We start from the raw sequence: 22,813 nt of genomic DNA, 5'->3' as shown, positions 1-22,813 counted from the left end.
ACTCACCCCCATATGCTCTGTGGTTCAGTCCATCTTCAAGGTTCTTGCGTATGGATCTTATATGCAGTGTCTTGTCTGTCTATCTTTACAACTTGTGGCTTTAGCTGCTAGAATTTCATTGTTAAAGTCCAGAAAGTAGCCCACAGCTGCGATATGGCAGCCGCCGTGACTGCCCGATCAACGCGGAAGGATGATACCAACTATAAGTTACATTTCCGAATGATAAACGAGCAACAAGTGGATGATATCTGTATTGATTTCTTCTATAAACCACACACTATTACACTGCTGACAGTTACTGTGCTTAGCTTGATGTACTTTGCTTTTACCAGGTAAATAACTTTAAGAATTATAATTGCTAGGTTTGAAGTTAAACCGCTCATTTTCCACGTATAGCTGCCTATGGATGTAATACAGTGTCTAGTGCCCAGCAGCATAACCTTCCCTTTGTTAATATGTGATACTGTTTTGTGACAGGGATGATGAGCACTTAGACAACAATCTCCAAGTTGGCCTCTTTGTGGTTGTCTCCTTCTTCTTGGTCATCAGTGTTCTGGCCTTTCCTAATGGTAAGCACCATCATTATTTAATGGTAATTTTTCAGTTTTTGCAAATTATGCTGGGAATTTTTCACCATTTTCTGACATTGTATAGACCAAACAATTAAACGTCTAATTGAGAAAATAATCAGGAGATTAATCAATAGTAAATAAAAATAGTTAGTCGCAATCGTACTTCATTTTGTTCATAAATAATTACTATACCTTGGAAATAGTTTACCAAAGAAAAAAGAAAACAACCTTAGCTCCAGGTGTACTTGCTAGCTTTTTTCTAAAGCTTTCAACTGCATCTCACAGTCTTCCTCAGTGGATGCAGTTTGCTCAGATACAATGGATAGCTCAGTTGTTAAGTATGAAACAAGTGATAACAGGTGATCATTTGAGGGGAACAATCTCCATGACATTTTAGCAAACCCCATCCACTGAGTAAGACAGAAGAAAGCTCTGGAAAAAAAGCTAGTAAGTGGACTATGAGTTAATTTTCTTTGGCTAAATTTTTCCTCTGCTGCAAAAAGTGGAAATACACCAACAGACACTTATGTTGCTTTCTTCATCAGGACCTTTTACCAGGCCACACCCTGCGATATGGCGAATGGTGTTTGGTAAGTGTTTGTCTACATTTTCTTCACTCACCATGCGTCAAAGTAACCTAGCTTTTCTGATAAGATCCAGTTTTCATCTGTCTTCAACCTTACTCGCTTTCTCCTGTTGTGGGTAGGTCTGAGTGTACTCTACTTCCTGTTTCTGGTCTTCCTCATCTTCCTCAACTGGAACCAGGTGAAGACTCTGATGTACTGGCTGGACCCAAATCTGCGCTATGCCACACGGGAAGCCGACATCATGGTAAGGTTGGTTTGGAACTTAGAATTAGTTCATTTTCCTTTGAACCATCGGAGCAAGTTCATATCAAATCAAGAATGTTGAAAGATTTCAGAAGTAGGAATGGCCGTAGGAAGGCCCGACAGATCTTTCATATTGCCAGACAAATTTCCTTGCTTCTGTAGAATCACGGGTTACAAGCTCTATATTGAAAGTTTTCATGTATATAGATTAAAAAAAAGTTCCCATTCATAGAGCAAACAGATCATGGCTACTGTGAATAAAAAAATAAAAAAATAAATATCATTCATTTAGGATTGTTTGTGGAGCGTTGCCTTCTGAATCAAGCTGATTTAATTTGTTGTACAGATTGCAAAAACCCCTGAGACAAACTAGTTATTTAAGTAAAATTGAAAATAAAACTTGACTTGATTTTAGTATAAAATTCTATTTTCCAGTGTTTAATAAACAAAGATTGAAAGAATAAAAGATCAGCATCATTGTAATCATTTGTGTTTTCAGAATAACTTTTAGATTTCTTTTTGGCCGTTACTTTTCTTTTCTTTTCTACAGGAATATGCTGTAAACTGTACAGTGATAACATGGGAGCGCGTCCTGAGCCACTTCGACATCTTTGCATTCGGCCACTTTGCAGGCTGGGCCATGAAGGCCCTGCTCATCCGCAGCTACGGCCTCTGTTGGACCATCAGCATCACCTGGGAACTCACAGAGGTAATCTGTGAGTGTGTGCTTGTGTTCAAGATGAGAACAGGATTTATCTGCCTACATTAAAATTTGTGATGTAAATCATGCACACATTTATGTAGAGTTCAAGGACCTAGACAACCCCCACTGGGAAGTCTGCAAGGTCATGCAAAAGAAGTAATTACTTGTAAACTGTAGTGATCCAGCTCATACAAGAGAACAACATTGCTTCAGCTCAGTCTGAGCAGGCAACAGGGATTGATTGTTCCGGAGAAACCCATCATAACAAAACAGTAGTATCAGCAGGAGTTTCTGCACATGCCAAGAGCTGCTGCCTTGACTGCTGCCAATTGTTGACAGGAAGGATTAGATTACAGGATTTAGCCTAATACCAGATTTACCCATCACCGAATCGACTACGTCACAGAGCCTTTGGTTGAACAAGGTGCAACATTCATCATCATTCAAATAACACACTAACTAAATTTACATTTTGTAGATTTAGTATTTTCCAGCTCCAGCTTTTGATGTAACTTCTCGCCACATAAATATATTTCACTTTCATTATCCTTTCCCCTTTTTTTTTTTTACAGCTGTTTTTCATGCACCTTCTGCCAAACTTTGCGGAGTGCTGGTGGGATCAAGTGATACTGGACATACTGTTGTGTAATGGAGGGGGCATCTGGCTGGGTATGACCGTCTGCCACTTTTTGGAGATGAGGACCTACCGCTGGGCCAGTATCAAGTCAGTCAAACTTTTTCTTTTCTGTGTATTTTCTAAAATCATACAGATGATATATATAGATACTTAAGATTTTTTTTGGGGGATCACGAATTTAAAAATCAGATGCTCTTTCCTATTGGAAGCACAAAATCCAGTAATTCCCAAACATTCTCTCTCATGCTGCCAAAAATATGATTGATAGCATTTTAGTTTCTGTCGTGCAAATGAAAAAAAACAAAATCATGTTTTGTTAAATACAACCTACCCTTTTTCTAAGGAAGTACTTTATCCTGGCCACACAAAAGACACGAGGCTCTCATACCTTGAATTTGACTAATGCGTTGGCTTGACAAGCAACGCCATTCTTCTTTTCTATTCTTTCAAACGTCTGTCCATGTTGTACTTCACATGTCATTTTGCTTTCTGAATACACCTCACTAGCCTGAATCTTGATTCTTTATCATACCCCAAATAAATCACATTCAAAGATCATTTTCACAGCAGACCTTATGACTTGTCACAGTGGAAAAGCACAAGTGGAACGACGGCTCCAAGTAAAAATGTTGGTTGTGAAAAAAGGTCTATTTAACAGAAGTTTTACTTTTTGTTTCTCCCCTTGGTCTTAGCCCATTGCTGCTGTATGAGACGAATTATTTAAATCAGATGATTTATGACACTAGAGTCCTCCATAGCCCTGTGTTATTGTATGAAGCAAGATTCTGTATTTATCACTGTATCCTCAAAGGTGTACATACTGTGTCTGTTCAGGGAAATCCACACCACCACAGGGAAAATAAAGCGAGCCGTGCTCCAGTTCACCCCGGCCAGTTGGACCTACGTGCGTTGGTTCGACCCAAAGTCGTCCTTCCAGAGGCTCGCAGGCATCTACCTCTTCATGATCTTATGGCAGGTAGGCTTTGACCTTTGACCCAAAAATTCTTGTAAGATTGTAAAAATCCCTAGTATTAATCTGTTGATATTTGTTTTTATTTAGAGATGAATCACATATTCTACAACAGCTCCCCTGTTCACTGTCCCATCCTGTTATCTATACTGTTATGTTTGTCAGCAAATACATCTGTGGAGAATCCTATTAAATCGTATCCGTCCTACTTCCCTTATCTTGACAGCTGACAGAGTTGAACACGTTCTTCCTCAAGCACATCTTCGTCTTCCAGGCCTCTCACCCACTCAGCTGGTGTCGTATCCTCCTTGTTGGAGTCATCACTGCACCCACAGTGCGGTAAGTTTGCTCTTCAAAATGACATCTCTTTACACACCACTTATGAGCAGCAGTAAATGTGATATACTAGATTTGGACACTACCTAAAACAAATACTAAGTTGTCGGTTCAAATACTTTCTGATATTTAGGTCTGTGTGGAAATCTAAAATATTTGCTGTGGTTGCTGTGTTCAAATGAGCCATTTTCTTGAACTCTTTTCAGACAATATTATGCATACCTGACAGACACTCAGTGTAAACGGGTTGGCACACAGTGTTGGGTGTTTGGGTAAGTATCAGTATCACCTGTCAGTTCATGTTTTTAGTGATCTAGAAACAAGTTTGGAAGCTGCATTAATGGTGGTTTTTGAAAACTTAGTGCACCCCTAGTAGAAATTCTTATATATATCTATTTCATTGCACTTGCAGAGTTTTGGGTAAAATTTGCTTTTATCCGACCATCAGTTAAATCACAACTCCAATAGGATTAGTCTGGAAAGCAAACTGAACTGACATTGAACCTTGTCCAGAGCCTGGTAGGTTTTCTTTTTATCTTGTCGCCATACTGTCACAACGATATGTGTCCTCGCTGGTTGGATGTCCGAGTTTTTAATCAAACAAATCACAGTGAGAACTTTTACTCTGACGACGCCATGAATTGATAGTGTCACATCTTCATCTTTTCCTGTTAGTAGTTGAAATATGTTGTAGATTCATATATGACAACCAATCAATGCTCTCACACAGTTTCAACTAAACAGTGAATGGAGATGGACTTCCTAGCAGCGGCAACAATTCAGCCAAACTGATAACAGTCCCCACTTAAACCACAGTTTTACTATCTTCAAGGTTTTCATTTGGGGGTTCTTTGGAGTTGTTTTTGCCATAAATGTTTAGTTTTAGATTTGCTTTATTGAGATTCAGTTTTCTAACTCTTTTTCTAGTCCATTGAAATTCATAACATTATGACCTCATCTCAGACACAAAGCTGCTGATGTCCTCAGTCTGCTCCAGTTTCTATAGCAACGAGACAGGCTCTCTCCGTCTGCTTGAAACACTGAACGCTGAGACCATTCTCTCGTCTGAGGTTTACCTCTGCAGTGTAACCTTTAAAACTGAAAAAGTGCCCACTGCAGTTGAACAAATTAGTTTTCCTAATGTGTTTATGGGAAACAACAATATAGAACGCATGCATTTGGATTTAAATGCCAGAAGTGTTGCACAGCCATAGAGAAGCTCCATTGCAATGAAGTTTCTTTGCCAAGAGAGGGGGCCATTGTTAAATACAACAGTCTGTGTTTCACATTTCCAGAGCAGCAAAACTACCCATTTAATTCTACGCTTGTATTTCACCTTTAGAGCTATTGCTTTCCTGGAGGCTCTTGCTTGTGTGAAATTTGGACACGACTTGTTTTCCAAGACACAAATCCGCTATGTACTCCTGTGGCTACTGTGTCTGGTAAGTGTGTGTGTGTGTGTGTGTGTGTGTGTGTGTGTGTGTGTGTGTGCGTGTGTGTGTGCGTGTGTGTGTGTGTGTGTGTGTGTGTGTCTGTGTGTGTGTGTGTGTATTTCTGCACTACTAATGGACATGATTCACTTCAGTGCATCCTGAACTGTTGCATGAGAATTATGTAACTATAATTCCTGTGGAAATATAATAACACTGCAATGCCCTTATGTACCTTTTTGAAAAAGGAACATTTACCACAACTTCATGGACACATTTTGAAAATGAGTAGATATCATGATAATGTCAAGCATAATGACTTTACTTCGATCCTTTTGCTTCTGACATATGCAGATATATACTCAGTGATTCAATACATAAAAAAGTCTGTTCAGTGCTGTGTTGGACCCTAGTAACAGTTGTCATGACTGCTATCAGGCTACAATGATGGTTATTGGCAACTTTAAAATTCCTAATAAGTCTACTGTTAGCAATGTTCAAGCTTGTCCTCCCAGCACCCACTATGGTGCTTTTTTCAGAGTGTGTTAGATCATGTTTCAAAGCCATTCTTGGTAGTTTGTTACTGTTAACATTGAAATCCAAGTGTGAAAGCATTGTTGCCATAGTATGTATCAGGTTATGTAGCAGTATTGTGCATACTGTATGCAAATCTAAAGGTAAGATCTATTCATTCTGCAGGTGCAGGATTTCTATGTTTCTGGTCATTTAGTGTATTTTCTGACATGTCTTTGCAAAAACATGTAAACTACAATTTAAGCAGACTCATTCATTTCTGTTTTGTATCCTCTTTTTTTCTTCCTTGTCATCTTCTTCAGGCACTCATCACGCTTCTATGCTTATATGGGATGGTGTGGTATGAGCAGAGTAAAATGAAGGTAAGATGTCGTCTTGGTTCTTGATTGAATGTTGCCATGATGTCTGTGTTAAGAGTAAGGTAAAACCAGCTGAAAATCTTGTTTTGCTGACCTATTTTCGTTTGCAACAACAGAGAAAAGCACAGGTGTTCCTAATAACATAAACAACAGCATTCACAATACCAACATATTGAAACTGAAACCGCTAAATGGAATTCAACAATTATTTATACTATTATTTACACCTGTGCTTTTTCTGCTGTGACACGTTTCTTTGAAAAATGCCTCGAGACTTGAAAATCTGAACCAGAAGAAGTCAAACAGTTCTTTTTAGTTCAGTTATAAGTTACTGGTTAGAGTCGTGCATCTTATTAGTGTTTGTCAAAAATGCCACGGGCTCTGAGCTTTCTTCTGTTTACAGAGCATTTCTATGCAAAGTGAGGACTGCGATGACAGCAGTGTTGTCGACTCATGTGGTTTCATCCCAGATGGTGTTGCAGGTCAGTCTCATAACCGGCAAACTGTTCACTAAACTGTTCACTAAACTCCAACCTAAAAGTCTAACAAAATGATGTCTCTTTACTCCATAGGTCAGAGGGAGTCCTTGAGAAGTGTACAACCTACAAGACGGAAGAGAGCCTCTGGGAGAAACAGATTTGTGAATGGCCATGGAGGAAAGAGACAATAATCAACACTGACGCTAAGTGTTCACATCCTCTACGAAGGAGATGTGTGATGGATAGACTCTAAAACTTTATGCACATTACAGAATAATTGTGGTTAGAGTTGCACCAAGGATTTGAAGAATCCTAGAGACCAGGAGGTAGACTCCACAATAGAACATCAACAAGCCTTGATATGTTATTTCAGCTTATCTAGTTGTAATTGCTGTGGGAGTCAGAGGCACAACACAGCAATGAGCTGAAAGCTACATAGACCTGCAGACCAGGGTGGTGATGTGTGGTATGTGGAATCGGCAGTACTAGCAAACCTTTAATACCGTATGAGAAATATGAAATATGCACTACATTTTGAAAGAGAATATTGCCTCACTTTGATTTTAAAAATTAGCATGCTAGCCTCAGCGTCATCCTACACCCAGCATTTTCTGCCTTAAATTGCTCAATGTTGTTTGGATGTTTTGCACTGTGGGACATGCACATATGTCTGGTCAGGGGTGTGCTAGCTTTATCAGTCTGGTCTGGTTTGCAAACCAGTCCACACCACCACCCTGAGTATATATATATATATATATATATATATATATATATATATTTCTATATGTCCTTGGACTTGTTTGCACTTGACTGTTGTTTATCAATATTTCTGTCACTGAATTTAATAGCTTTACTAGAAGAACTAAAGATCACAAATTATTGTTGTGTAAGGCATTTTGTAAGTCATTTGAATTGTTGGTGATATGTTAATTTTGTTGATTTGATGTTTTAGTGTTTATATAACAATTGCCTGAAGTGCCAAATTTGCACTTATCGATAATACAGTAATCTACTGGTATATACAGCACTGTCTGCTTTTCCTCAATGAAAATAACAGCATCAGGAAAAAAATTTTCTCTACTTTATATTAGAGGAATGACAAAGTTTAACCCAACCAACTGTAGCATTTACATGTTTTACATTCCTACCCTTTTAAGCTTTCATCAATGTGATTATTGGAACGGTTGAGATGTATGTTATTTTTGCAATTTTGTATGTGTTTGTAATTGAGAGAAGTTAGCAGTGTATGTGTACGCTGTACTGACAGAATACTGTGACATTCAATGCAATAGCACTGTGGTGACATTCAATAGCAGAGGATAATCACTTGTGTGAAATTATTATTTTCAGAGGCAGTCTTTCTGAAGTTTTTTAGTGCTCCAAATTAATACAATATTACGTTAATATAGCACAATAGGTGACTGGTCCACATAAGTTGTTCTTAATATTATTGAACGATGCAGTGTAGTTTCATGTCTAGTGTTAGAGTGTGTTTTACAACCTCACGTTAGTTTGACAAACGTTACTAAGTGAATGTTTTCTGATTGAATTTGTATTGACACTGTTTAAATAAAACTTTCTTAATCACTTGCCAGCTGCACTGATTCGATTTTTAGAGTATCTACAATGATTTAACTGTCAGGCCACAATGTGTTTAGTATGAAATGTTTAAAATTTGTTATTTGTTACCTCCAATGCAATACTTGGTATTGCAGATTTTTTATTTTATATGGGTGTGTTTGGTTGTTTTTGTACACATAAAGGACCACATATCATATTTTATCTTATTTGTTTTTCATTGTGTCCACACTTTGAGATATCTCCATTAACAGCATTAATTTTTACCATTTTGATGTCTGTGTCTCCCTTACAATATAACAGAAATAACTTAAAATATTTCTGGGGACAGATCCGAGAAACAGTTCACATGTAGTTAGATGGATAACCTTGCTGCAGTATTTTTTGTTGTTACAATATGTGTAAGTAGACATTACAACACAAAACATGTTTTATAATAATTTGATTTCCTCTTCATTTACCCAACAGAGCTCACAGGAAGATGGTGCAAGCATACTTAAGATATCTATAACGCACCTTACATTACAGTAGCACCACAGGAATGCCATGTTATAATCATAATCAAAAGCTGCCAAATAGCTAAATCGTACAATATTTGCGTTTCAAATGTCGTGGATTAAAAGTATAACGTAGCATATAGCAAAAGTACCCAAATACAGTACAAGTGCTTGGAAAATGTACTTAAGTACAGTACTTGAGCAAATGTACTTAATTACTTTCCACCATGGTCAGCGAATCGTTGATTATCTACTGAAATTACAAAATTACGCTAATATAAATAATAACATGTTTTAAACCCTTGGCTATATAATAATTTTCAGTCGTGTGACACAAAATAGCCCCATGTTAGAGCCATGTGGTACAAGATCCTGTCAAACCTCTTTGTTATATTCAGTTACTACAATTCCCATGATGCCACTGTGCGTGGCCCCTGTGCTGCATGACAGCTATCCGGCGCCGAAACACCGATAGACGCTCAGACGAAAGAGCCATGGCGGCCACGGGTGGAGGGAAAATTAGAAGCAGGAGATATCACATCGCCTCTAAACCTTACGCCAAGAGTAAACAGGTAAATCAAGTGAAAGTTTTCGTGTTAAAAGCCCGTGTCGAGGACATTACTGTGACCGCAGTGCCACTATCTTTCAGCGGTTGTTATTGTTTTGTTGGAGACATTTTACGGCCTGCTGTTAGCGCTCGTGGCCTCCACGCGCTGCTAGCATGTCCGGTAAATGCTAGAGAATTAGCATGCTGGCTTTATAGGTTAGCAAAATCAGACGGATTTGACAGGTCAAATCACGGCACAGCGAGTCGTTTATACTAGTTAATTAGTATTTGTTAAAGTGCAAGCACACACATGACACGTTGGAATAACCGGCCTTAGCTCTATTGGGAAGTTCTTAGCTGCTAGCAAAGTTAGCAGAAGGCAAGGAAGTAGAATTCTACGTATTAGCCGTTGTAGCTAATGCAGGCTAGCACTGGCGAGCAACGCATTGTTGTCTTCGATTCTTAAGTTTGGACGGTTCACGCCGTTGCCGGTAAAAGTGACATGGTCGCTTGGACACAGTAGCTTGGGACCTGTCCACAGCTGCGTGTGACTAGCTTTCATGCAGATACATTTTAAGATTGTGGTGCTGGCGTCCCGGGAAACGTTTGAGATGTCAGGCTAACTAACGTTAGCCAAATCTCAGCCAGTTGGATTGCGCAGGAAGCATCGGCTGGTTGGAAAACCCACATGGTTGCCTGAGTGGATTCAGTTGGTGCTTGGACAACAACTAATGTTAGTTTTAAAACCACCCACGATTCACATTATGTGAACAGTGGACATAATGAGTCTTGATACACGCGAGACTTTTGATCTATTTTGTCATTCACTACGTAGAATATTCGATTGACCTACAAATCAGATAGTTTGTTTATATGTCAGACAATTTGTCAATGTGTCCCTTCGACTGCACAGACAACTGTGTGAATATTCGAGTTATACAACCAGCAGATCATTGTGACAAACTAAAGGCTATTAGCTAAACACACTTAGTTGCCAGTTTATTAGGTACACCTAGCAGACAAGATTATGATTGTTTCATTGATTAGTCACCATTGTTAATGGTAGGCATTAGTTATTCAGATTTATGTGAACTTACACTACTTTGCATTACATACAATTTACCCAAAATTATAAAGCTACAAGCTGTGGTCATGATGACAGCAATTATTTAGTGATTATATAAACTAAATATCGTGTTTGGCATGAGTGTACCATTTGTGTCACTCACACACACACACACACACACACACATTTGAGTCCACCTTCATTGAGATAAATGGTGTGAAGAATTACCCCCAGTATTGCGCAATACAATTCAACACCACCACAAACTACCTCCTTCAGAATAACCATGAAGTTGAATCAGCACCTGTCTAAAACAGTTTGAACAAAAACTGAACATTATAATTTAGCGAAGGCCTAGGGCTGATGTTTTACACTGCATTAGTTTTAACTAGGTGGGCCTAATGAAATGTCAGCTGAGTGAATATTGAGCTAGTGTGGGGGTTTTTTGTACTTAAGCGAGTATGCAAAGAAAAGATATGTAATTTTTCTCATGAATGCTGCTGACTTGGCATGCAGTATCAGTAACATGGTGAATCCCCTGACACCATATCCCCTTGCACTGCACCAACAGCAAAACTTGTGATCATTAGATGTTGACCCTATGATACATATTTGCTGTTGTTTAGACAGTGTTGAAATGAGGGGGAGACTAACTGGAATGATGCATTGCTGCCAAGAAACAAATGCAATAACTGACCAGCTTGAACTTGTAATATTTATTTTGAATAAATGCAAACGTGAGTTGAGCAGTTTCTCATTTGTGTCATGATTACATACATTAATGTTCATGTATTACACTAAATAGCAAATACTGCAGAAGTTTTTGAAGTTTACACAAATGTGTCAGAACTGAAGTCAGCTGAAAACAATGATTATCCCTTTCTTGTTTACAGTTGACATGGAAAAAATGGGTAAAGCTTTTCAACAACAGCTTAGTTTACACAGCTTTATGGGTTAAAAAGCAGGAACATGATAAGACATGCAGTTTTTGCACCATTGCAGTTTTGATTCATCTCAAAACTTGATTGTTTGCAAGTCGTAACAGTGGGAGCCCTTCTCACCAGCACTTACTGTATATCTTCACATGGCATAAATGAAACAATTGAGCTGTATAAAGGATCTTAAAAGGTGTTGGAGTATGTGTTCATCACATTCATTCATGTGATTTTTTTTTTTTTTTTTTAGCTTAAAAAACTAGATGTACTGATCTTTTCGGTTACAGGCATGTTCAAACTTAGACATGAGAGCTTCCTGAGAGAGCAGTATCAGTTGATGGCAGGTCATGTAGTCACATGACCCTGTCCACAGCAGAAATGTGGCATCCTTAAATCCTAATAACAATAGAGTATGTAGCGCTAAGTAAACCAGCACAGTGGTGTTATTACACTCTTGACTAGTCAAAGTTGTTCGTATTTGCACATAGGTTAAAGTGCAGGGTGGCCAGCAGGTGTATATCAAAGATAAGCAGGAAGCAAGAGACACGTGGCTGTTATCAGGAGTTGAAAGCTACCAGGGGTTACACAGCATGAACATGAAGAGATGAACCAGCTAACTAGCTCCTTCGCTCAACTTTTCCCATCTCCATCTATCTAGTCACAAAAACATGGGACAGCTTTGCCTTATCTGAAGACATTCAAATACAGTCATAATACCAGTCTAATAACCAAATAAATTATATTATGAATGAAATTGGTGCAGGAAAAAAGCTCCAAATGTGAGTTTTGCACAGCCTGGTTCACTGCTCTCCAATAGATCCTTCCCTTTAATTGGTCATTACATTCATGTTATAGATTTTGTTGCTGGCTTTGTTGTGCTCCCTCACTGCAACTCCAAAACTGCTCCATGCAGTGGGGTCATCATTTATGAAACAAACCTTGAGTCCTGGAGAATATACCAGCATTAAATGCTCATATATTCAACTACAGGAGCGAGTTTTGCTCAAGGCACCAAGTTAAACAGCATTTTGATAACTTTTGAACAGAATATACTGACTTCAAGGTCTGCAAACCCATTCAGAGTGGTGGATATATTCCAGTTAGCCAGTTAAGCCCTAGAAAGTGCCCACAATGTAGAAGACATTTTTTCACTGAGTTGCTAAATCTTATAGATTTTACAGAATTTAGCTTTTTAGATATTGAAATCCTGGAAATGCAGTTACATTCCATGTGTGGCGTAGGAGTCAAGACTCATTCTTATTGATTAGAATTCATCCAGCATTAGACGTCAGTACAGTGCAGCCCAGCGTCACTTGCTCACTGCTTCATGGAAGCATACACAGCGCCTGACCCAGTTTCTGTCTTACTGAGCTTGTGTTTTGCTTTGCACTGGAGAGGACAAATGGCTTCTCATTGCAAGTGGGGCTGTGCAGCTGATTCAAATAATAAAATGCAGTGTTGATTTCTTTATTCTGCAAATCACAAGAGTTCAGCAACTGTTTTACATGATTCAGAGGCCTCAACAGATTATGTGGAATTGATTTGCCGCACATTTATTATTGTTTTCATCACTATAAATGCAAGCATCAGTATTTTGTAGTTGAAAAATAAATCCCCAAAATTCATCCAACCAAGCATTTTTACATTTTTAGTTTAAGTTTTGTTTCACATGCACTGAAATATGTCCATTGCTGATCATCAGGGATTTTTTTCCAATGACGGGGCTATAATGTCCAAAATTTACAGTTATTTATTTTGTCTGTATGCCTTCTTCTCTACCGCTCACTCATGTCGTTCCCCCGTTTATGACCTCATCTCCCTTTCTTATGTTTTTATCAGCAGCAGTCAGGCCTCATCAGTCGAGTGACAGACACAGTAAAGAGCATCGTTCCTTCCTGGCTTCAGAAATACTTCAAGAATGAAGATGCTCCTGAAGGAGGGGGGGCTGTACAAGGGACAGACCAGAACTGCCAGCCTCCTCCTACTCCACCTCCTCCTAATGGCAGTGAAGAGGGACCTCCTCCCCTTGATGGACGTGACTCCCCAGAGCCTAGCACCAGTAACACAGGTGAGAGTTCCATTCAGTCTCTTTGGTCATCCAGAATTATCAAGGGAATATTAAATCCCTTGCACGAGAACTGTAGTTTTGTATTGTTCTCCGTACCACCATGCTCATCTGTACCTTTCCTCTCTTGCACAGAGCCCTCAACCAGTCGGGCATCCCTGAACTTTCAGGAGTATGTGCTTTCTCGACCACCTCTGAGTCGCTCCCACCTCCATTTTCCCCCGCTAGATGCCTCCTCCCCAATGCTGGGGGCTTCCAGCAGTCTCTTCTCCCAGCCCTCCACCTCCTCAGCCCCTGGCCCCTTTTCCACAGGCTTTTCCTTGGTCAAAGAAATCAAGGACAACCTCTCGCAGCATGAAGATGATAACATTTCCACCACGAGCGGGTTCTCCTCTCGCGCCTCTGACAAAGGTAAGGACAAAACATTTACATTATGGCTGTTAATGACTATTCTAAATTCAATCATATAATAAAAAAACACCACTGCGGCTTAATGTTTCACGGGTTCTCTTGTGTGCCTTGGCCGCTGCACTGAATGATGGTCAGGAGTCACATCATTTTTATTTATTGAAAATGAAATGTAGGTCAAGCTACAGTTAGCCTAGCCTATCACTCCAGCACTAACAACTTGAGGGCACATCTCAAAAATGTGCTCCAAAATGAGCGCCTATAGTAAGTAGTAAAAGTAGATATGTCTCTTTTTGTATTGGTGCCCTCTTATGGACATAATGCATGTTTGTTGATCTTGTTTGTACAGGATTTCTTTTTGTTGTCCGAGACTGAATAGAAGCGCATTAATAGCAAATTCAACCACAGAACCAAAAAAGTTGCTGATTTTAGCTTTGACGGAATAATTGATAAATCTTTTGAATTATTAGTGTTGCAGTAGGTAGAGGCTAGTGTCTGTGACTTTATTTCTCTTGTGTGTGGGTTGGCTCAGACCTGAAATATAGAGACAAGGCTGGATTTCTTCAAAATGGTCTGAGATGAATCTCCTCTTTTTCAGATGTCCCCACTTCCAAAACGGCATCACTTCCCCAGCTTTGGTCACCAGAGATGGACAGAACAAACTCTGGGCCCCAGCCCTCCCACTCCAGTCTGAAAAAGCCTGCTTTCAACCTGTCCGTTTTCGGAAATTCCTCCAATGTGAGTATCTGGGTTTCTGTCATCAGCATAGTGAGTTTGTCAATGTGTAATAGTAAAAAGGAAAAAAAAGAAAATAGAAAAGCAGACTGAAAGAACAAATCTGTGCCACAAAGGTCTGTATTTTGGTGTCTCAGGGTTTGATCTAGGCTGTGCCGTTAGTGCACTGACCCACTTAAATATAAAATGTCCCTCTGCAATTTGGTCAGTGAACCCAACTCTTCAAAATCACGTGTGCCACAAACTCGGGACACATTTTGAACTTACCATTGCTTTTTAGGTGTAGCTAAATATTGGTACCTAAAGTTTCAAATGTAGTTATTAATTTGGAATGTATTACATGCATAATCTGGAAAATTGCTGCTCTGCTCACAGCCAGGCAGTGTCTTGATTTGTTGCATTCTGTCTCTCTTGTGTCATCAACATGTTGTACATCTGCTTTCATGTGTGTGGCAGCGTGTCAGGCACCACAACTCAGTCCAGCCAACACTTAATAAGAACTATGCTCTGGTGTGCAGTCTGAAGAAAGCGGTGTTGAGGATATAAAAATAAAATACACTGTGACACCTAGTACACGTCTGTGCTTGTTGCTTCACATGTTTCTAACAATACTCGAACATCACAGGGAATTGATTACTTTTTCCATATTAAACCACATGGGATGATGATGATATTTACATCACAGGAGAAAAATATTTGACAATTTTATTAACACAAGGAAATATTTGGCTTTTTATGGGTAAAGCAGTTGAAATATAAATAATTCTGATGCTATTTAAAAGATTACAGGGTGCATTTGCAGTTTTACTGATTACATTGTTCATTTAGCTGCTTAAACCTACTTGAATTCAAGCATAACAAAGCCTTAATTTAAAATGAATGAAGGACATTATATTTGAGAATGCCATTGATTAGTAACAAAATGAAGTAATTAAACTTATACCCGATATTATTTAATTTAACCCTTTCTCTTTCAGTCAACATTAAACAGCACAGCGCTGAACTCCAGCCAGCTTGGAGATTCTCCCTTCTACCCCGGGAAGACCACGTATGGTGGGGCAGCTGCAGTCAGGAGCTCTCGCACACGTCCTGGAACGCCATACCAGGTGAGCTAGGGAGAAATATATAGACTAGAAATTGAGACTCGTGTCAAAAACAAAATAATGTTAACATTTTGAATTTAAAGGAAACATTAGTTATGGTCACTCTCCATATACATTCAAAGTTCTGGAAGTTTATCAGCCCTTAGTAGGTGAGCAGTTAATTTCTGACATCATAAAATGAATGTGACTCAAGTGTGAATAATATTAATTTAATTGGAGACTAAATTAGCTCATCTGATCCGTAGGCCCCGGTGAGGAGACAGATCAAGGCCAAGCCTGCTGGTGCTCAGCCCTGTGGCGTGACCAGTGCTACAGCCAGACGCATCTTGCAGTCCTTGGAGCGCATGTCGAGCCCTCTGGCTGTGAGTACACACACACACACACACACACACACACACACACACACACACACACAAACAAACACAATCTATGTGGTTCAAACCTGATTTCAACTTAAAGTGAATCAGTGGTATGACACTTGATACGTTGTTAATATAAATCTTGTGTCATAATATTTTATAATTTTCCTTGGTAGTTATATTACTGTAAAATAGCTGCATTTTGATTTTTTTATCTCATCTGCAGGATGCCAAGAGAATCCCAGCAGCAGCCTCATCCCCCATGTCACCAGTAAGAGTTCTTAACATACTTATATTGTGTATATAAACATTTGTTTGCAGTGGCATATTGCACAGCACTATATGTGATCATTAACTCCCAAAAATGTGAGAAAGATTGGAATTACTATTTAATACTAAGTTTCTGTAAAATGTAAAAATACATAAAAACATTTTCTCAATTTTTGTCAAATAAAAAAAGTTTTCTGACATGAGTTTTATTTGGCAGTCGATGGATGGCACAAACCTAGATGTTTCACATTTCCAGTCGAAAAAGAAACGGGTAAGTACAAATTCTGATATTCCTGTGGCCATATTCATGTCTGGTCCATCAAAAATTGCAATTGGGAGAAGCTTCTGATTTTATAATAACTTCATGCCAAATGTCCGTGTATGACTTTAAGCTGGTGTATACTCATCAGCAAACAAACTTCACTTGTGTCTTCTGTTGGAGTGTTTGCACAAGGCTCAGTGATGTGAATGAAACAGGGATGTCATTGTACAAACTCAGCAGCATTTGTTGTGGTTTGTCTTTCCTGTCATTTCCTGTCCCACTGCCTGTTGGCCTCCTTTACAGTAGTTAACAGGATTCTCCTCGGCTGGGACACAGCTGTTCACCACTGTGTGTGCGTGCGTGTTTATCTTCATATGTGCATGTGCACACAAGTGCTTGTGAGCAAAAGTGTGGTAGACTTTGTATTCAGTTCATGAAAGTGTGTATGTGCTGTGTGGTCTATTGTTAAATTGTGCCAGCTCTGGACTGAACTTGACCTCAGTAATAACTGTCAGGCATTCCCGTCTGCGACAGCTGCTTTGTAAAGGCCAACAATGGTGTATTGACCCTCGCAAGTCCAAAACAAGAAAGTCCCCTATAAATGAGCCTTTCATAACTTTACCTTGGCAGAATCCAAAATATAACTTGACCAATACTGGATTTTTGAGGCCAATCCCAATACAGATATTTGGGAGAAAATAGCCTGTACTGTGTTTTTTTTTTGTTTGTTTGTTTGTTTGTTTTTTTTAACAAAAACTACAGAAAAAAAATATCTTGAAACGAATGCTTGGATTTGACAGTTTACAGTTTTTATTATCAACAAATTGCCAGGCGAAGACTTTATCTTGCTATCAACACCAGTCCATGTAGTCTCAACCTGATGTGAAATATAATACGTATGCCCTGTGTGTTTTGCTCAGAAACAATCCTGCATTTCTCTAGAGATGAGGAATAAACTACTCTGGCTATGTTGGTTTTGTTGAAGCTATATTTAAATACCTAAATGCAATGGAATGATTCTTTGATTTGTTTAATAATATTTGTACACTCATTGAGTTCTGTGGCATGGAGCCAAAAGCTATATTAGTCACATTAAATGAAGAAAACACCTTTTGTTCATTATGTTTCTACTTTTCGTCCATATATGAACACCTTTTCTTTAATTCAGATGGATCCTACCCTCCCGCCGGTTCAGAAGTTGGTGGTTCCTGCTGCAGCCTCTGTGTCAGGAAACCGCTCTGTGTCCTTCAGGCCTACTTTGACTCCTGGAGGAGTGAGCCGAACTCTGGACAGGACCCTACGAGAGACGGTCAGAAACACAATGCTGCATTATTTTACACCACAGTATTGTTCCTTTATATTAAATGCTGCTAATTGGTGATGAATGCATACTCCTATGCTAATTATTTTTCTTGAACTGTTCCAACAGCCCACAAGACAATCACCGCAACTACCTAAAGCAACCCCCGGTCCATCTCAAAGGTACTGATGCAAGACTTTTAGGGATTAATCGGGTACCAATAGGCTGAAATTTATTACGGATGATACCATTTGTTTGAAATAATTCTTGCTATAAAAAAAAAAAACTAAACTAAATTAATGCAAACAACTCTTAGGCATAGCCAACATTTTATTTTGAGAGCATGCAAGTTAAAATTTCATATGTTCACAGTGGTTTTGGTGCGCTTGTGGAACAGGTAATGGGTTGGCAGTTGTGGTTTAAAGTAGTACTCACTACGTGCACACTGATGATGAAATGTGCTAAACAATCCTTTAGCTGTTACCGTGTTCCTAAGATGAAGCGATCTATAGCTGATCATTTAAAAAGAAAAACATCTTAGAGGTCCAGAGTCAGACACAACTGATGATAAGAGTGCAGGTGCAGGAAGGGAGGGACCGACTTAGCCGGTGATGAAGAAAAAGTACTACTTTCAACCACAATGGCAGCACCTGTAACATTACCTGTGGTATGAGGGAATGCTGTGCTGTGTGCGTATTGTAGGCATTGTGGCCCATCCATTGCAGGCAACTCTAAACCGTGTCAACACAGTTTAAGCTTGAAACTTGTTGCACAACGTTCATAAAGTTCAACATGGCGAAACAAGGAAATCCTGTCAACAAAAAAAAGTGCAACCAAATCATGTGCTACTTTCTCAGTTCAGAAAAATAAGTCTGAAGCCTTGAGATTGTGCTGCTCTGTCACCTCCTTTAAATGTAAACAACTCCTTGGCAGTTCCTTGTTGTTACATTACTTTATTTTGATTGGTGATCAACAATCTTGTTTTTGTTAATTGTTTCCTATGGAAACAAAGTAGCTTTCTTAACATTTCTGTAGTGATAAGAGGTTTAAGGAATATCACAGAGGAAAATTTTCCTTTCAGCTGGATTTATTAAAAAATCATTTCAAGATATTTACTCCAGGTGATAAAGCAAGAGAATCACAACATCCTTGATAATTATCAAACTTTTTTTTTGTGGATGCCTGACTTCTCTCTGTATGAAGTTTAGTTTGTTTTACTTACTATACCTGTGTTATCTTCTACTAGCACAATGGGTTCCAGTGGGCCAGCCTATCCTCTGTCCAGCACGCCTGCAGCCAGCAGCGTCGGTTCTGGAGGGGGCAAGATGAAGAGAGAGCGGACCAGTACACGACCCTCCTCCAAACGCCCTGAAGAGGATGAGGTGAGCAGAAACTTTTGCTCCAAAACCACAAGGCTCTGATTCCAAGACTGGTTGTGGTGCATTTCTATTTCAGCATTATTTGTTATTTAACCCTAGGGTGTAGTTTCTTAGTGCTTATCAGTTTGGAACACAAACAGTCTTTGTATGAAGGTAGAAAGAAATTAGTTTTACTATTTACTATATACGTTTGTACCTGGGCAGCATCAGTGTTATTTAGATTTATCAAGAGAAAAGTCATCAATACATTTATCTCCTTTCACCATCAACCTGAAAGATGTGCTTCTCAGAAATGGCAGAATTATTTACTGGTTTGCATTTCTCCTTACAAAATGCATTGTGTCTTGAAATTGTGCACAAAGTAACACTGATGTTTGTTTCTGATTGCAGGTGGCTGAGATACCCGACCTTCCAACCATTTCACTTCCCATCAGCACCTCCGCCTTGCCCACCTTCAGCTTCTCCTCCCCTCTTCCACCTCTCACCACCTCCACAACCATCAGCACCCCCTCCAAGGCCACGGCCATTACTCCTGCGAAGGAAACATTCACAAATAAGGTCTGTCCTAAAACTGTCTCTTCCTGCTGCAACATTTAGTTTAATGGAAAATGACATTTTACTAATGTGCATGTTTTTTCCAGGAGCCTCCAACGGCCACGACACCCCCCTGTGTACCTTTTACATTTTCCTCCCCTATTGTCAAAGCAACTGCTGCTAGCCCCCCTTGCTTTTCCCCCTCGGTAAGTAATTGGTTTATTTCTTACTAATTACATCATCAGTAATGCTTTATATTTCTTTATACGCTTTATATATCTTAAAACAGTAACATTGATTATAAGTGTTATTTGCTTTTCCTGTTTGTAGGCTGGATTTACTTTTAGTGCACCTGTAGCAAAAATGGGTCCCTCCATGTCAAACGGGAAGCTCGCCACTCCCATTGCAGCAGCAGGTAAGAGTTTTTGTGTTTTGTTTTTACATCTGGCCTGATTCTGATTTTTCCCTTACCCGAGAAAAATTCAGAATCAGTTTTAATCTTTGTGTTTCCGTGTTTTCTACAGTGAAGCCAGCAGCAAACAAAAGCACAGAAGACTTTGAAGGGCCCTTTAAACCAGCCAAGGTCCTGAAGCAGGGCAGCGTGCTGGATCTTCTCAAAGCACCTGGTAGGAATCACTGACACATTATACACAACCTTTTTGTGTTTTTGCCTGGTCATACATTGTTACAGGAATAAATCTGGAGGTTCATTGTTTAAATTCTTCTCTTGCTCTCTCTAGGTTTTGCCTCTCCTGTTGCTCGGACTTCCCCAGGCCCAGACAACTCTCCCCACCAGACCTCCACACAATCCACTGCCCCCTCCTCCTCCTCCACTTCCACAACCACCTCTTCCCTCTCTTCTTCAACAGGGCTCAGTGATTTGTTTAAAGCCCCGCTAAACTGGAGCTGTGATGTGTGCTTGGTGCAGAACAAGCCATCAGATGCAAAGTGTGTTTGCTGTATGGCCCCCCAGCCCAACTCCTCCTCATCTAAATCTATGGACAGTAAGCCTTCACCCACAACCTCGGTTGGGCTGGAGAGCAGCATCACGAACACCACCTCCACCACTACAACCACCACAGGTTTCGGCACAATGTTTTCCAAACCTGCAGGAACCTGGGACTGTGATACGTGTCTTGTTCTAAATAAACCTGATGCAGTAAAGTGTGTGGCCTGTGAAACGGCCAAACCCGGGACAGGACTGAAACCCTCACTGACTCTTCCTTCTGCCTTCTCAGCTGTTAAGACTGTACCCACCTCCACAGCCCCTGTTTCCACAGGGTTCATCGGATTTGGAGACAAGTTCAAAAAACCTGAAGGTTCATGGGAGTGTGATATATGTTTGGTACAGAACAAGGCAGGGGACACAAAGTGTGTGGCCTGCATGAGCGCTAAACCAGGTAATGAGAGCATGGATGTGGTCGTATTGGTATTTGATAATCTACAAAGTGCTGAGTTTTTGGCTTTGTTTTTCATGAAAGCAGAATTCCACTAACTGTCATTGTATTTTAAAAGCATCTTCCTTTCTTCATTAACACTACAGGAGCATCAGCAGGAACATCATCAGGAGCTTCAGCAGAATCCTCTTCAGCCAGCACTGCTCCAGTGTTTGGTTTGGGAGATAAATTCAAGAAGCCAGAGGGTGCCTGGGATTGTGATGTCTGTCTTGTACAGAATAAGGCTGCTGATGTTCAGTGTGTTGCTTGTCAGACAGCCAAACCTGGAGCTAACGTGGAGCCTAAAGGTAATTTGATTTCTATGCTAAACGGTGATATAATATTGATGCATGATGGCATCTTGTTGAATCTTTTGAATCAAGTTAAACTGTCAAGATAGCCAAACCAAATCGAGTCAAAATATTATTTTTCCAGAAACTCAAGACTTGAAGTGTAACCTGAACCTAATCCACACTTTTCATGTTTTTTGAATTTTTGTTATGCTCTGTTTCTCCTCAGCTTTTGGTTCGTCTTTTGGTTCGTCATCTGGTGGGACTTCAGGCTCTTCTACCTCTAGTTCTGGAGGTTTTAAGTTTGGCACATCAGACAGTACCTCTGGGTCTGGATCTGGAGGTTTCAAGTTTGGGGGCTCATTTTCAGAAACCTCCTCGTCTTCATCATCAGGTGGATTCAAATTTGGAATCCCATTTGGAAGCTCCTCATCAGAAACCACTTCTCAAGACACTAATGCCTCATCAGGGTTTAAATTTGGCAGCTCATCTGAGGGCTTTAAATTTGGGGCTGCCTCTAGTGATGACAAAAAGTCAGACCAACCTGCCACAGGTTCTGGGTTTAAATTTGGAACCAGTGGTGGGATAGTGTTTGGAAATGGATCGTCTAGCACAGAAAGCAACTCTTCTAAGGGCGGCTTCACCTTTGGACTGTCAAAACCTGAAGAGAAAACATCAGACACCACCACCGCCACCACCACCACGTCATCCTCTGTTAGTTTCACTCCTCCCGCTTCCTCTCAAGGAAAGAGCGACAGTGCTGCATCATCAAACGACACCACATCAACAATCACCAATTTAACCACCACAACCACCACCACTGGGTCTGTTTTTGGGAGACTGGGAGAGCCAAGTTTGGCAACAACGACACCACAAGGGGGCTCTACGTTTGGATCCTTACAGGCAGACAAAGATCCAGCTGCTCCCACGTTTACCTTTGGGAAGCCAGAGGAAAAGAAGGAAGTCGCTGCCTCCTCAGCTCCATCTTCCTTCCTCTTTGGTGCTTCTAGTAAGGATGTAGATGCGACACCAGCAGCGGCCACTTCTGGTGGCTTTTCCTTCAGCAAGCCCAGTGCTCCAACAGAACAACCTCCACCCGCATACACCTTTGGAAAGCCAGCAGATAAGAGCGAAACATCTACTGCAGAGGCCCCAAAGCCCTCTTTCACCTTTGGACAAAGTGCTACAGGTATTTCATT

The 22,813-nt window shown here is 40.0% G+C and overlaps 2 protein-coding genes across 3 annotated transcripts in view; both read left to right on the top strand.

The window, feature by feature from the left end:
- Positions 1-34: 34 nt before the first annotated feature.
- Positions 35-8,440, top strand: ptdss1b (phosphatidylserine synthase 1b). Its single transcript, XM_023412101.2, has 13 exons — positions 35-332; positions 478-569; positions 1,118-1,162; positions 1,279-1,403; positions 1,953-2,111; positions 2,678-2,829; positions 3,577-3,718; positions 3,939-4,051; positions 4,255-4,320; positions 5,391-5,490; positions 6,315-6,374; positions 6,775-6,853; positions 6,944-8,440. Exons 1-13 carry the CDS (start codon positions 154-156, stop codon positions 7,039-7,041), a joined length of 1,410 nt encoding a protein of 469 aa, XP_023267869.1. The 5' UTR covers positions 35-153; the 3' UTR covers positions 7,042-8,440.
- Positions 8,441-9,368: 928 nt separating this feature from the next.
- Positions 9,369-22,813, top strand: part of nup153 (nucleoporin 153) — a 17,816-nt gene continuing 4,371 nt past the window's right edge. The window contains exons 1-18 of one of the 2 annotated variants that reach the window (XM_023412196.2): positions 9,369-9,497; positions 13,313-13,541; positions 13,674-13,949; positions 14,545-14,684; positions 15,659-15,787; positions 16,030-16,146; positions 16,370-16,414; positions 16,631-16,684; positions 17,844-17,984; positions 18,105-18,157; positions 19,222-19,357; positions 19,745-19,912; positions 19,996-20,094; positions 20,219-20,303; positions 20,413-20,514; positions 20,629-21,288; positions 21,432-21,632; positions 21,844-22,803. In XM_023412196.2, coding sequence (XP_023267964.2) covers positions 9,369-9,497; positions 13,313-13,541; positions 13,674-13,949; positions 14,545-14,684; positions 15,659-15,787; positions 16,030-16,146; positions 16,370-16,414; positions 16,631-16,684; positions 17,844-17,984; positions 18,105-18,157; positions 19,222-19,357; positions 19,745-19,912; positions 19,996-20,094; positions 20,219-20,303; positions 20,413-20,514; positions 20,629-21,288; positions 21,432-21,632; positions 21,844-22,803 — 3,724 coding nt within the window. The remainder of the gene's footprint in view (positions 9,498-13,312; positions 13,542-13,673; positions 13,950-14,544; positions 14,685-15,658; positions 15,788-16,029; positions 16,147-16,369; positions 16,415-16,630; positions 16,685-17,843; positions 17,985-18,104; positions 18,158-19,221; positions 19,358-19,744; positions 19,913-19,995; positions 20,095-20,218; positions 20,304-20,412; positions 20,515-20,628; positions 21,289-21,431; positions 21,633-21,843; positions 22,804-22,813) is intronic. The other variant, XM_023412197.2, reaches the window with a different exon arrangement.

The sequence above is a fragment of the Seriola lalandi genome, unplaced genomic scaffold, assembly GCF_002814215.2.
Source record: "Seriola lalandi dorsalis isolate HSWRI2012SDOR001 ecotype SW California unplaced genomic scaffold, Sedor1 jcf7180002054476, whole genome shotgun sequence".
NCBI classification, from domain to species: domain Eukaryota; kingdom Metazoa; phylum Chordata; class Actinopteri; order Carangiformes; family Carangidae; genus Seriola; species Seriola lalandi.
This window is presented reverse-complemented; position numbering and strand designations above follow the sequence as displayed.

Bases quoted from the DNA above. Each gene is read 5' to 3' on its own strand.
- ptdss1b (XM_023412101.2), top strand. From the start codon at position 154: ATGGCAGCCGCCGTGACTGCCCGATCAACGCGGAAGGATGATACCAAC. The intron at 570-1,117 runs GTAAGCACCATC...TTTCTTCATCAG, and splicing joins TGTTCTGGCCTTTCCTAATG to GACCTTTTACCAGGCCACAC. The intron at 1,163-1,278 runs GTAAGTGTTTGT...TGTTGTGGGTAG, and splicing joins GATATGGCGAATGGTGTTTG to GTCTGAGTGTACTCTACTTC.